This window comes from Cicer arietinum, chromosome 5 (assembly GCF_000331145.2).
Source record: "Cicer arietinum cultivar CDC Frontier isolate Library 1 chromosome 5, Cicar.CDCFrontier_v2.0, whole genome shotgun sequence".
Classification (NCBI taxonomy): domain Eukaryota; kingdom Viridiplantae; phylum Streptophyta; class Magnoliopsida; order Fabales; family Fabaceae; genus Cicer; species Cicer arietinum.
The window spans coordinates 19,513,429-19,526,651 of NC_021164.2; the positions used below are offsets into that span (position 1 = coordinate 19,513,429).

Sequence of the window (13,223 nt, forward strand, 5' to 3'; positions counted from 1 at the left end):
TTTACGGTTTAACTTTTAAAAAATCATATTATATTCCATTACTTTAATTTATACATTAATATTTAATTTTATTATAACTTAAAATATTAATTTAAATGGAAAAATAAATAAAAAAGTACGTTAATAAAAAATTTAATAAACTTCTGTAACAAAAATTATGAAGAAAAAGTATGAGTAACAAATTGTTTCTATTAATGAGTTATCAATCGTAATTAAAGGATAAAAAAAAAGCTAACGGTGGTATATTAACTAAAAAAAAGCTAATGGTTACAAAATTATTATTATTTAATAAATTAAAAAGAAGTTAACGGCTATAAATTAATAAAAAATGATAAATTTATTATTATTAATAAATTAATAAAATGTAGCTGTTATAATTATATTATTATTAAATTGTGAAAGTAGATAGAAAAAAAAAAAAAAAAAAGTAACCGAAGCACCGTTCCTTGCTTGCAGACACTTTGACACAACTCCAATGGTGAACCCACAAAAAATTGGAAGTTAAGTAATTACACGGACGAACTCATTTTCACCCGTTGTAGATGCTCTAATAAATTCAACATATTTAAATTATCTTATTAAGATCGAATTTAAAATCTAAAATTGAAATATGAACCGCTAGATTTTAATCGATCGACTTCATATGTTTGACTGCAGTGTAGTTGGTGGAACAGTTGTGGTTAATCTCGGTCATCCAAGAGTCATGCAAAACTATGCAACCGCCCGCAGGTTATTTTTCCTCAAATCGCCCTTATCATGCTACACGTAATTATTGGACCTTCACCCAAAATATCTTCTCCACGTGTACCTTTTCTCAACCGTCCGATTAACCACTCTCTCTCGACAATCAATCACTCTCGTCACTTTCCAGCCACGCGTAGGGTCCATACCTCGTCAAAAGCAAAACTAGCCTCCTTCCGATCCTCAGCTTTGTATTACCCGAAGCTGGATCTTGTCTTTTTCTCTTCTTTATTTATTATCCACTTCCCACTCAAATATTAAATATAGCATTTTCATTTGGTTTTTTCCTACTCACTCTCTCACTCACTTTGATTTTTGTGACAACATTTTCAACACAACTGTGCAAAAGACTCACTGATACTAGGTAACTATGGAACATCATCTTTTTTATGTTTGTCTATACTTTTTTTCATTAGATGGGTGCTCTTTCTTGTTCAACACATGTGATCCATTGTTGGTTTTTTTTTTAAATTCTTTATTTTTTTATATCCCATTAAATGAGGGCTATTTCTTGTTCAATATATGTTTGATCCTTTGTTTATCTTTTGAAAAAAAAATAATTTTTTTTTTTTTTGTGATGCTGATATAGAGTATTTTTTACAAAGCTAGTATTGTGATATTTTATTCATAATTAGATATTTTTCTATTACATGGTTCCATTTTTTGTTCAATATTTGTGATTCATTGTTGATCTTTTGAAAAAAAAGTGTTTTTATTTATTTATAGCTCATTCGATGGCTGCTACTGCTTGTTCAGTTTCTGTGACCCTTTGTTGATCTTTTGAAAAAATAAAATTTAATAATTATTTTTGGGACAATTTTTTTTATAGTTTTTATAATGCTAATATACTGATTTTTTTTGTTGTTGACAAAGTTAGTGTTTTGATCTTATTTTCCATGGTTGAATCAAGTTTTTAAGTTGATGGTACTAAAAAGATTGAAGTGTTTTTACACTACTGAATCTTACACTGAATTTGTTGGCCCAACACTTTACCATTGTTTAGCTTCTTCATATATGTCACTTTTTTGTGTTGCTTTTCAGTGATCATTTACTAAGCTTTTTTTTTCACTGGGATTATTTGAATATAGTATTTGATTTTATTTGTGATGTGTGCATGTTAAATCAGAAGGGTGGTACTGTTACTATATAGTAAACCTTGTATGGATCATGATTCATGGTCTTGTTAGCTTCATGGTGGATGTTAACTATGTTGATTTGATTCTAGGATCTGTTTGTTATTCCAATTTAAATCATAAATTCCTAAAGCTACATGTCTTCAATGCAACTGCAAAGGTCTATTTTTTTATTCTTTCAAATATATAGGGATCTAGCAAAAGATGAAGTGTTTTTGGGAGGTGTTGGATTTGAGATCAAAGCTATTGTCTTGGTTGTGAGATATTATTCTGAAGCAAGTATTTTTATTTTTTTTGGATCTGAAGCAAGTATCTTAGGTTCTAAATAATTAACTTGCTTAGTGAGTGTGTTATTTTTCTTTGTCTAAGATTATAGATTTGAAGTAACTGGTCCATACCTGTGACATGATTCCTTAAGTTTTCATTATGAGATAGCATATTCCAAAGTATCCATTTGTTTGTCTTTTGACATTGTCATCGACTCAAAATTTTACCTTGGTGTTATATTATTTTCTTAGTGCATGTTTGATTTTGTAGTGTGATTGACAAAAGCACAGTGAGCTACCGTGATTTTGCCAATTCCATTAAAAATTGTTAGATAATGACAATTTTTAAAAATAAAATATCTTATGCAATCCTCCTTTAAGATTTTTCTTGTGAGAGCCGGAGAAGAAATTTTTTCATTGGTAATAGATTATATTATATTTTTATGATTCATGGCTATATTCTCATGTAAACTATTTTTTTTGTCCTCACAAGTTATTGTGTTTAGTTGACAAGTTCTGATGGCATTGGTATCTAAAAGAAGTTCATCTCTGAATCCAAATGCACCTCTCTTCGTACCTGCTGCTCTTCGTCAGGTGGAGGATTTTTCACCTCAATGGTGGGAGCTTGTGAAATCTTCGACATGGTTTCGTGATTACTGGTTGAGCCAGCACGAGGAGGAGGATTTTGGAGAAAGTGGTGGTAATGATACTGCAAATGATGATATGGAGAATACGCTGTCTGAAACTTTTGATCTAGGCATTGAAGAAGAAGACTTCAATTTTCTTGAGAATGAGTTTGAGAAGTTGGTGATGTCGAACGAAGCTCAAGAGCATCCGGTTATGGATGATCCTGTTGATGAAAGAAAGCCTCTTCATGGTAAGCTTTGAAGCTAATTGATTGGAAAAATGATAGTGTGACTGTTTATATTGATCTTTAATGTGTATTTTTGATATATTTACAGGATGCCATTTTTGTTTATATTGCTATTTGTATAACGCCGAATGGTGAATAGATGTGTTAATAAGAAAAGTGTTGTTTTCTGTTTTCACTTTTAATTAGAAACTGTTGCATTGTTAAAAGATTTGTACATTTCTTTTCATTGTTTCATTTACAATATGTGAAAATCTTTGAAACTAGGAATAAAAAGGAAAATAATGTGACAGTTTTGTGTTTAAAAGTAAAAATAGAAAATGTAAACATAAAATGTTTTCTTAAACTAAGCAGGTTCTTAAGATATCATTTGAACTTCTTATTTTTTTGACTTGCGATAGTTTATTGCTAATATTGTGTTTATCCCTTTCAAGTCATTACATCTCTCTATGCATTTATAACATTTGTTAATAACCAATAGTTAATGAAGAAAATTTTATAAAATTGTTACACTTACTCATTTATTTATTGTTTTTCTCAATATACATGAAAAAACCTAAGATGACATTTATTTTATAACAGATGGACAACATAGAAACTACCACAAAATAGATATTTCCTTTGGATTTAAAGAAGATGCATTGTCGGTGTAAAATGGTTTTACACTAACAACCAATAATAATTTGCCACGTCAACCAAACATCAAACAACTACCTTTGATTTTCAAAACTATATAATATGATGTGGTTGATTGAATGGTTATAATTGGACGGCAGTGTAGTTGTTTTAGTTGTTAGTGCATTACCTTAAAACTCTATTTCCTTTGATATGACAATAATCTTTCAGCTAGTACTGACAGTACACCAAGAGTTAGAGTAAATGTAATGTCTGATAATTGATTTCATTCTCAATCAGAAGGTGTTAACAAGGATGCTTCAGCTCTTCTCAAGATCTTGTCCCCAAATGAAAGGGGTGTCAAGTCCCCTATTGGTTCAAAGCAGTTTGAGAAGCCAGCACAATATGTTAACCTCAAGTGTGCTCCTCAAAGAATCCACCAACCTCGTTGAGAGAAACTTAAAAGCTCATAGTAATGATAGCTTGCTTGGACTGCAAGTTACTGACTAGAGTATGCAAATTTCTGTTGAAATAACTTGTGTATATAGAAGATGCAGTAGTGTCTTTGTATTTTTCTTGTTGATTTGTCATGTATATTTAATGGTAGGTGATGAGACTTTAAATTTGGAATGTTTATGGTTGGTTAACTTTATTTCATATCATTTTGAATTAAATGGTTAATGTTGCATGGTATAAGAGAGTCTATGAATTTGAGATTTAGGTGTGTCCTGTTTAATGTGGCAATTGGAATGAACTTTTCATTTCTTGTGATTTTACATTTAGAAAGAAAATGGTTGAGTAACTGCTTTTCTAGGTATGCAATCGCATCTGTTTAACAACTTTATTTGAAAATGGAACCATGTCATGGTGTCAGTGTACACCACCTAAAAAGTGAGAAAATAATAGGGTATCAACCCTTACAAATTTTGTGGGTTAAGATTATAGTATATACTTGTTAAATGGTGAATATAACTTACATATATCCTTAACCCTAACCTCAAATAAATCAATGATTGTCAGGGTTCGATACTTTGATTGAGACATCCACTTCAATTTTTAGAGAAAAGAGGCCTTAATAATTTGGAGATGGTCGGAATGTAAGTCAAACTTAAACAATGATTGTTCAAGTTAGTATTCGAACTTAACTATTTCCAATTAATTCAACATTTACCGAAAGCTCATTAACCATATTAATCTTTCTTCCTTTATCCAATTCATTCCTTATTTAACAAAACTTATCTGATTATACCTCCAACTATTGTTAACTAACAATGATGATTTGGTAAGTATAGAGGAAGGCACCAAAACTACACTTAAAGTGGGACTGCTCACACTATTCATAGTTGTATTGCCATTCTTGTGCTCATTGATGATGTTGAAGTGTCAGGAAATTACAATTTTAGATCAATATTGTAGATGTATGTGAAACATTCTGCGAATGGATAGAAGTGAACGAACCAATTAATAGGCCAAAATATCAATCCTACTATCCTTGAGTTTCATCCTCTTTGTTAGAGTGCATAATGAAATCTAAACAAATAGGATCCATTTAGGGAGGATAAAAGTTGGTATGGATAAACTTTTCAATAAATACTTGTGGAAAAGTATTGAATAATCTTGCAATAATCATGAATTTTTTAAACAATAAATCTAGTACAAGTAAGAATTAGTTCATCCATCTCATTCATACAAGCTTCTAAGAGCACCTCCATGAGAAGGTTCATATGCTTTTCAATGGTTTATGGTTGAAGTGTTCCATATGACAGTCAGAGTGAAGAACAAGTTCCAATAAAAGCAATTCATTCTTAAGAGAGAAATGCAACTTTTGTAATTAAAAAAAAGAACAGAATCACCTGGGAAAATAACCAACAATCAAGAAACAAAAATCAACTCACAGACAATACCTAAATCCCCATTGGAATTGCTCGAACATTCCTTTTGTTTAGATGGACTAAGAAGCAGTTTTAACATATCATCATTCAAATTTGTTCCAAAATTATGCTGGCTATTTTCCATGTTTTGCTCGGTATAAGTTATTCGTGGACACGAAGCTTGAACTAGGTGCAGAGTCATTAATGGATTCTAACCACCAAAAAAGAAATTCAATTTTGTTCAGAAGACTACATGTGTACACCTTGCTCAGATTTAGATAATTGACGTGAACATGTGGTGAAATTCACCATTCAATAAGCAGCTTAAAAGATTGCAGAGTAAACACCTAGCATCCCTCTGTCCAAACAAAATCCCCAAAAAAGCCAAAGGGTAGTGGTGGCGGAATCAATATAAAACTAGAGTAAATACTTTAAAATAAATACTATACCAAATATCCAGGTATAGTACTGTTAGTTATTTTTACTATCCCAGGATTCTGTTCTAATTTTTTATCTTCTTTTGGATCCACGAGTCCTTTTTTGTTGGAAAAAAGCAAAGCCACTCAAACCCAATTTAACCAAGGAAGTTTATGATCACCAAATGGAGCACCACATTGCAGAGAACAAAATCAGCGAAAGCCCGCTCGGGTGCAATGTCCTGCATTAGGATGGAAGACCAATTATCTTTAAGAATATATATCAAGTGAAGAAAACAATGCAACACATTATTTCTTCATTTCCTTTCTCCTTTGTTTTGTCAAGTTAAAGAGGTAGTCGTGTAGATATTAAGTTTGAAACTATATAAATTGCCAGGTTGATGTAATATTAAAATGATGAAATATAGGTTCTCAATTTGACTCATATACATCAACTCAAACATCATAATACACAAGAAAAGAACTTTACCTTGAATTCCTTGTTCTCTTTATTCACTTGGATTCGGAGACAAACTGGTCCAAAGGATGACAACATTGATAAGAAAGACAAGAACTAAACTTATGCATATGAAACTAGTCTGGTTAGAATTATTGTATTATATCGATGCACATGTACGAGAGTTACTGAAATATATGTGTGCATAAATTTCATAGCCTTTTTTAAATTTAAAAAGGATCCTACACCTGATCTACAAATTTATTCTAGCTATCAATGAAATTAAGTCATTTTATCGACATAAGTGTTCTATATTGAAGAAATTTCAATTTCTGTATTAACATTAACATAGTGGTAGAAAGAGTGCTACACGGCATCTAAACTTCAAACCGGTGGACCACAAATTGTAATCACTTTCGCAACTTACCAGCCAGAACTGCAGTCCCTACACAAGAAAGTACTCCTGACAGGAAGGAGTTAAATGGAAATGTTCCCACCAAAGCCATGTAAACTACCTGGTCATAAAAAAAAATGGAAAAATCTAAGTTTCAACAAGATCAACTTATTGTCAAAAACAAAGAGCAAGTAGCTTCAACATAAACCTACTGGTCAACTTTGAGCCCTATACCAAAATATTAATTTCACTTGTACAATATGTTTTCAAAACATTAGACTTGGGATTTGGTAGTTTATTAAACTATAATCTGGAAGGATATTACCCGGTAAAGTAAGATAAAATATCCAAAGGGAATACCATGATAATGTCTGGAAGGATATTAATGGCCAAAGTAATATTACAAACATTGCGGTGTTCGAAGTAGTTAGAAAAAGGGAAGAGTTCTCTGACATTTGCATTTCAGTGAGGCAGCTTCTTTGGGTTTCTTGTGTGTTATGCATGTGGATGACGGTGGTCATGTTTCTCTTGCATTTTTCTGATTTGTGAAGTAATTTCTGGACTGTGACACTTTTAGCATAATGTCATAATATATGGAATGGCCTTTGTTTGGTATATTGATTTCCGAGGTTTAAATACGAAATTTTGTCGGAGCAGAGTTGGGTATTCACTCACTCAAATACTCAAATATGGATTGAACATTGTCTAAGATTCTAACCATGAAACTAGATAAAAAAAAATCAAAAGCCACTCCAATCATCAAACAAAAACCAAAATAATATAGTTGGTTTGGACTAATCTACTATCCTATTAGAAGGCACTACAATCATCAAAAATTGAATCACTAATGTTACAGGTAAACATCATTAAACAAACGTTAAAAGAACAAATCTCTTAGAAATTGAAGCATGGTTGGAAAGTACCTGGATGACGGCAGTGAAGACAGCGAACGCAACATACTGATCAATGATCTAAAGGAAAAGCAAAAATGGGGTTAGGAAAATGTAAAGATATTTTTGGAGAAATGGAGAGGAGAAGAGAGGAACAACCTTGAGATTTGTGGGGGTTGCAGAATAAGCAGACCAAAGAGCGCCAAAAAGATCTCGAGCATCCTTGCTTGTAGAACTCACCGTCATCTTCGACTCTTGTCAATTTGGCAATAAACTTACAACACTAGAAACTCAGAAAGCCTAAAACCTCTTCCTTCTACCTACACAGTGAAAAGAAGAGATAAAGGTGTGAAAAAAATGGCTCCTTAAGCTAAAATACAAGACAGTCAAGTTCAATTCAAGTCATAAAATATCAGTGCAATGTGTTTATCCAACTGTAACAATCGACTATACTAATTCATGCATTATACCTTAACATAAAAACATGACAAAAGAAACACTATAAAAATAGATTAGATATAAATAAATAATGGAAAAAGCATCATTAATGTAAGAACATAAGAGAGAAGTACTAAAATTATCTTAACTCAAAAATTGCAAACCTTCTCAGCAAAAGATATGTACAATCAAATAAAACTAATATGACTTCTTTTTGCATAAATAAATACACAGAATAATAAAAGTAAAAATTAAAAATCAAACACTGCACTTATCAATCTTTCCAGCAAAGAATTGTAGTTTACAATGAAATGCAAGATTTTAAAACAAGATATTTGGATCCTGACATCGTGATCATGATTTTTTATGTCTCTGTGGCCGTGATTTGGTCCACATCAACTGCATTTGACCATAATTATCTGCAATATCTATTGGGAAAAATATAAGTTCACATAAAATATACATAGATTTGACTCTCTAAAGTGAGAAGTTGGTAAAATGATTAAATCAATTATTGATATTATAACCACCATAGATTAGTGCATATAATATCACCCATTGATTTGTTTCTCAATTGTTGGTATTACTCACTTTATCCTCTAAAGTGAATTACTCACTCTGAGGAGCCTAATTCAATATACATAAGGTTTATAAAAAGTGACACCCAACACCTTACAACAAGGATGAGTTACTTCCAATTTAAAAAACTTAATAATATCAGATAGCGACACACGACCATTACCACGATTTAAAACCTCGATGAAATGATTAGATCATTTGTCAAAAAAAAAAATGCAGCTAGAAAGCGGACATAAAAGAGTTCATTAACAATAACTATCTAATTCTCTATTTCAGAGGGATTCATCAGTAAAATAAAACCATTGGGATCCCAATTCAACAAAAGATGCACAGTGCATTCCTTGTAAAACCATTGAACCAATGAGGCAAATGAAGAAACAAGGAACATAAATTACATTGGTTTAGGAAACGCAACACATTGAAATCTGAAACCATTCATGCAAAAATGTGAACAAAAAATTGAAAAAAAGAAAAACAAATCGAAATTAAAAAAGCTATGTATATGATTGAAAGGTAAATTCGTGCATTTCAATTAGATCTCAGTGATTGCGAAGTTACCTTTGAATTAAATTGTCGTCTCAAATTAAAATTCAGACACTCGTCGAGATTGATCAGCCGCTGGACTTATTGCAATGCCTCCTCTGAAGTTTTCTCTCTATAGCCCCAAAACTGTCTTTTACCAACTAGTTTTTTTTTTGTTTGTTGAGAAAATCCAACCAGTAATTAAATTTTTTTTTAAAAAAAAAACAAAAATATTACGATTTATTTCTTATATACACGGTTGGTATATATTAAATAATAAAAAATATTTGACTTTTATAATACCTATCTCTATAATTATGTCAAGGAATAATTGTGACGTGTGGAAAGTGTAACTTTTTTTATACAAATAATGCATTAAAGTTAAACTCATTATATTAATAAAATAATAATGATAATTTCATTAAATTATTTTATTATTTTTATATATATATTTAATAATTAATTGGTCAAAAAATTAATTAATAATATAAATTTAATTTATATGTACCGTCAGTATAAAAAAAATTTATATTGTTTGTTAATTACAAATTTTAGATTATTAATAATATTTAATTTTTATTATAACTACTTATAAAATTATTTACATAATTAGTTATGATTTATCACTGTATAAATTTATTTATATTGACAATGCATGAAAATTAAACTCTTAATAATAATATTTAATTGTATCATATGTTTATAAAAATAAATATATTCATATTTTTTATTTGGTTTGAATAAAAAAATATCGATATTGTTTAATTTTTTACTTATAACTAATAAGTTAATTTAATTTTTAACTTACAATCATATTTATTGTTTGACTACAAAATATTTCGAAAAGAGGACTTCTTACCCATATATCCCCTTTTTCAAAATTTTGAACTAAAATATCTCATTTTGTAATTTATATACCAAAATGTCCTACTTTTTGGGGCTACTTAGAGGTTGTGGCCTGGAGGTGCGACCAGCTAAAGGAAGTTTTTTTTTTCCCCTAATAAGAGGTCGCTGGTTGGGGAAGCGACTTCCCAAAGGGTTTTAAAAAAAAAATTAATTTGTTTTTTGTTTTAATTAATTGTTAATATTTTAATAAATAATCAAATTATTAAATAATTATATTAAATAATAAATTTATAATTAATAATAATAATAATAATACATTAATAAATAATAATAATAATAATTATTATTATTATTAATTATTATTGTTATTATTATTAAAAATTGTTATAATTAAAAATTATTAAAATTAAATTAAAAATAATTATTATTATTAATTATTATTATTAAAAATTGTTATAATAAAAAATTATTAAAATTAAAATAGTAAATTAAATTATAAATTTCAAAGAAAATACATTTAAAAAAAATAATACATCAAATTTGAGTGGATGTGCACGCAGCGTTTGGACAATGTTTTCTAGTATGACGAGATACCCTACATAATCCACATTTTTTTTGTACTCTTTTTGTAGTGTCCATTTCTGTTCTAATGCGTTTGCTATTTAGCCGACCTTTCTTGACTCTCCGCATTAGTGGATTGTGATACAACTTAATATCTTCATATTGTGGCCAATATCTTTTGTTTGGTATGAGTGGGAAGGCTTTGTCGTAGACTTTTAATATCGTTTCCTCCTTGTACACATCAGGTATAAGGCTCCAATAATCATATTTTATGCTAGAACATGTTGCTATAACATGTGAACAAGGCATATGTTTAGCTTGATATTTTCCACAATCGCACCACTTGTTAGGAAGGTTTACACTGAAATGACCAATTGGTCGCCCTTCTCTTGGAACTATTGTCTCGTGGACCATAAAAATATGGTTACTCCGATCAAAACTATCCATTCTATGACTATTGGATTTACTTATTTCCAATTTCATAAATTTTATGCAAGTTTCTGTGTATACCTGACCAGAAGCTAAAATTGACGTGTGTCGTTTTTCCATGGTTGAAACAGTGTCCATGTTTTAAAATAAGTTGATTGGACCAAAGCAGTGATAGGAAGGTTGCGCGTGCCTTTTAATACTCTATTAATCGACTCTAGAAGGTTGGTTGTCATTTGACCCCAACGGCTACCTCCATCGAATGCTTGAATCCAATCTTGTCGAGGTATGTTGTCTAACCATTTCAAAGCCTCCGGGTTTACTATGTTAATTTCTCTGCGGTAGTATCGATATGTAGGATCATTGATCGAGTAACCTGTATTGAAATAGTAGACAAAACATTATTACACTAATTATATAAATTAGGAATGAAATTATTAAAAATTACACTAATTATGAAAATTAATAATGAAATTATTACCCATAGAAACAACTTTTTTCTTCAAAGCATTGTCCTTAAATTTCCTTGCAAAATTTTGTGAAATATGTCGGACGCAGAACATATGCTTTGACGGAGGATCTTGCCACCCATTATTCGGATCATTGTAAGCACTCTTAATCGATTCGTGTCTATCTGAAATCATACAAATGTTGGGTTCTGGAGTGACATATTTTCTCAAATTTCTCAAAAAGAAACTCCAACCTTCTTTTGTCTCACCTTCTACAAGAGCATAAGCAATATGAATTACATTGTCGTCCCCATCTTGTGCAATTGCTACCAATAGAGTTCCCTTTGTACTTACCGTACAACCAAGTCCCATCAATTTGTACTATCGGTTTGCAGAATTTAAACGCAGATATGCACGGAGCGAAAGCCCAAAATAGTCTATGAAAGATCCTTATCCCATTTATCAAACTATTTTCATGATAAGTTGGGATAGTTTCCATTTCAATTTTGGTTCCTAGAGCAAATGTTTGCATAACCAACAACCATTGCGAGAGTTGATTGTAAGACTCTTCCCAATTGCCATAAATTTGTTCGATCGCTTTATTTTTTCCAATCCAGGCATTTCTGTAAGTAACTGTGTAGTTGTGTAAAGCCTGAATCTCAATGACCTTCACTTTTATTGAAGGATCCACTTTCACAACTTGCATTATGCTTGCACATATCATGTTAGAATCAAGTTTCGTATGATCTTGTGACAATGCGGAATTTGTGCATGTATGAGGCACATTCAATTTACCAATCACCCACAATTCACTCTTTTTATGTTTTGAAGCTCTGCATCTAAACAAACAATTTGGACTTCAACAACAAATAACATACCTTTCTAAATTTGATTTTTGTACCACAAAATTTAGTGATTGTTTTAGATGGTAACGTTTGATAGCATGTACGCATTCATCTTTGTTTTGAAACTTTATTCCAACTTCAAGAGTTCCATCTACTGTTGGGATTTCGTTAGTGAACAAGTGATGAAATTCACTTGAACGCTCTTGAGTATTGTAAGACCCATAATTTTAAAGTACCATTTATGTATTTTTGGTGTATTTTGGATTTTGGCTCGGAGGCTTTTAAGCCAAAGTTAATAATATTTTGGAGTTTTATAATCAAAAATTTATTTCGATGCCAATTAGAATTTCTCGTCGATAAATAAATTGAAATTAACTGCGGTGAATACTTTACGGTTAATTTTATGCGTTTCGGGCGAAACGGTAATTTAACAAATACCTAGATATTTTGTGATATTTGTTAAGTTATATTTTTTATATATATATATATGTTTGCTTGGAGGGAAAAAGAAAGGAAAACTAGAAGGAAGGAAAAGGAAAAGAAAATAGTATAAAAGGGAAAGAAGGAAAAAGGAAGAAAGGAAAAACAAAGGAAAGAAAAAGAAAGGAAGGAAAATCTAAAATTTTCCATCTTCTTCCTCGTTGATATCCGCGGCCAAAATTTCCTCCTTTCTCCCGTTTTCATTTTCGTCGCTTTCTTTTCTTCAACACTAGTAACCCATAGTTGGGTGGGAGTTAGATCAAGGTTTTCGCAACTCCACTCTTCCTCTTTGATTCGAAAACGAAGAAAAACGGTTTTTGAGATCCAAACACAAACCCCTCCGTTTCTTCTAGATCCAAACCTCATTCCTCGAAGAGATAGAAGGGAAAGTTGCTCACCACCACGCTACGGTGCTGGGGGACC

At 30.8% G+C, this 13,223-nt stretch overlaps 2 protein-coding genes across 7 annotated transcripts; one reads left to right on the forward strand and one right to left on the reverse strand.

The window, feature by feature from the left end:
* Positions 1 to 946: 946 nt before the first annotated feature.
* LOC101505965 (protein EARLY RESPONSIVE TO DEHYDRATION 15-like) lies at positions 947 to 4,402 on the forward strand. Of its 4 annotated transcripts, none has more exons than XM_004513315.4 (3): positions 947 to 1,105; positions 2,634 to 3,017; positions 3,930 to 4,402. In XM_004513315.4, exons 2-3 carry the CDS (start codon positions 2,660 to 2,662, stop codon positions 4,076 to 4,078), a joined length of 507 nt encoding a protein of 168 aa, XP_004513372.1. In that variant the 5' UTR covers positions 947 to 1,105; positions 2,634 to 2,659; the 3' UTR covers positions 4,079 to 4,402. The 4 variants fall into 4 exon arrangements, with proteins under 4 accessions (XP_004513372.1, XP_004513370.1, XP_004513373.1 ...); XM_004513313.4 differs by having other exon boundaries at positions 948 to 1,105; positions 3,927 to 4,402; XM_004513316.4 differs by having other exon boundaries at positions 963 to 1,105; positions 2,647 to 3,017.
* Positions 4,403 to 5,702: 1,300 nt separating this feature from the next.
* LOC101506930 (dolichyl-diphosphooligosaccharide--protein glycosyltransferase subunit DAD1-like) lies at positions 5,703 to 9,382 on the reverse strand. 3 transcript variants are annotated; one of them, XM_004513317.4, is made up of 6 exons: positions 9,230 to 9,382; positions 7,814 to 7,974; positions 7,688 to 7,735; positions 6,798 to 6,885; positions 6,404 to 6,447; positions 5,703 to 6,155 (listed from the first exon to the last, which is right to left on the reverse strand). In XM_004513317.4, exons 2-6 carry the CDS (start codon positions 7,898 to 7,900, stop codon positions 6,072 to 6,074), a joined length of 351 nt encoding a protein of 116 aa, XP_004513374.1. In that variant the 5' UTR covers positions 7,901 to 7,974; positions 9,230 to 9,382; the 3' UTR covers positions 5,703 to 6,071. The 3 variants fall into 3 exon arrangements, with proteins under 3 accessions (XP_004513374.1, XP_027185922.1, XP_027185923.1); XM_027330121.2 differs by lacking the exon at positions 9,230 to 9,382 and adding an exon at positions 8,398 to 8,544; XM_027330122.2 differs by lacking the exon at positions 9,230 to 9,382 and adding an exon at positions 8,440 to 8,539.
* Between the last annotated feature and the right edge of the window lie 3,841 nt (positions 9,383 to 13,223).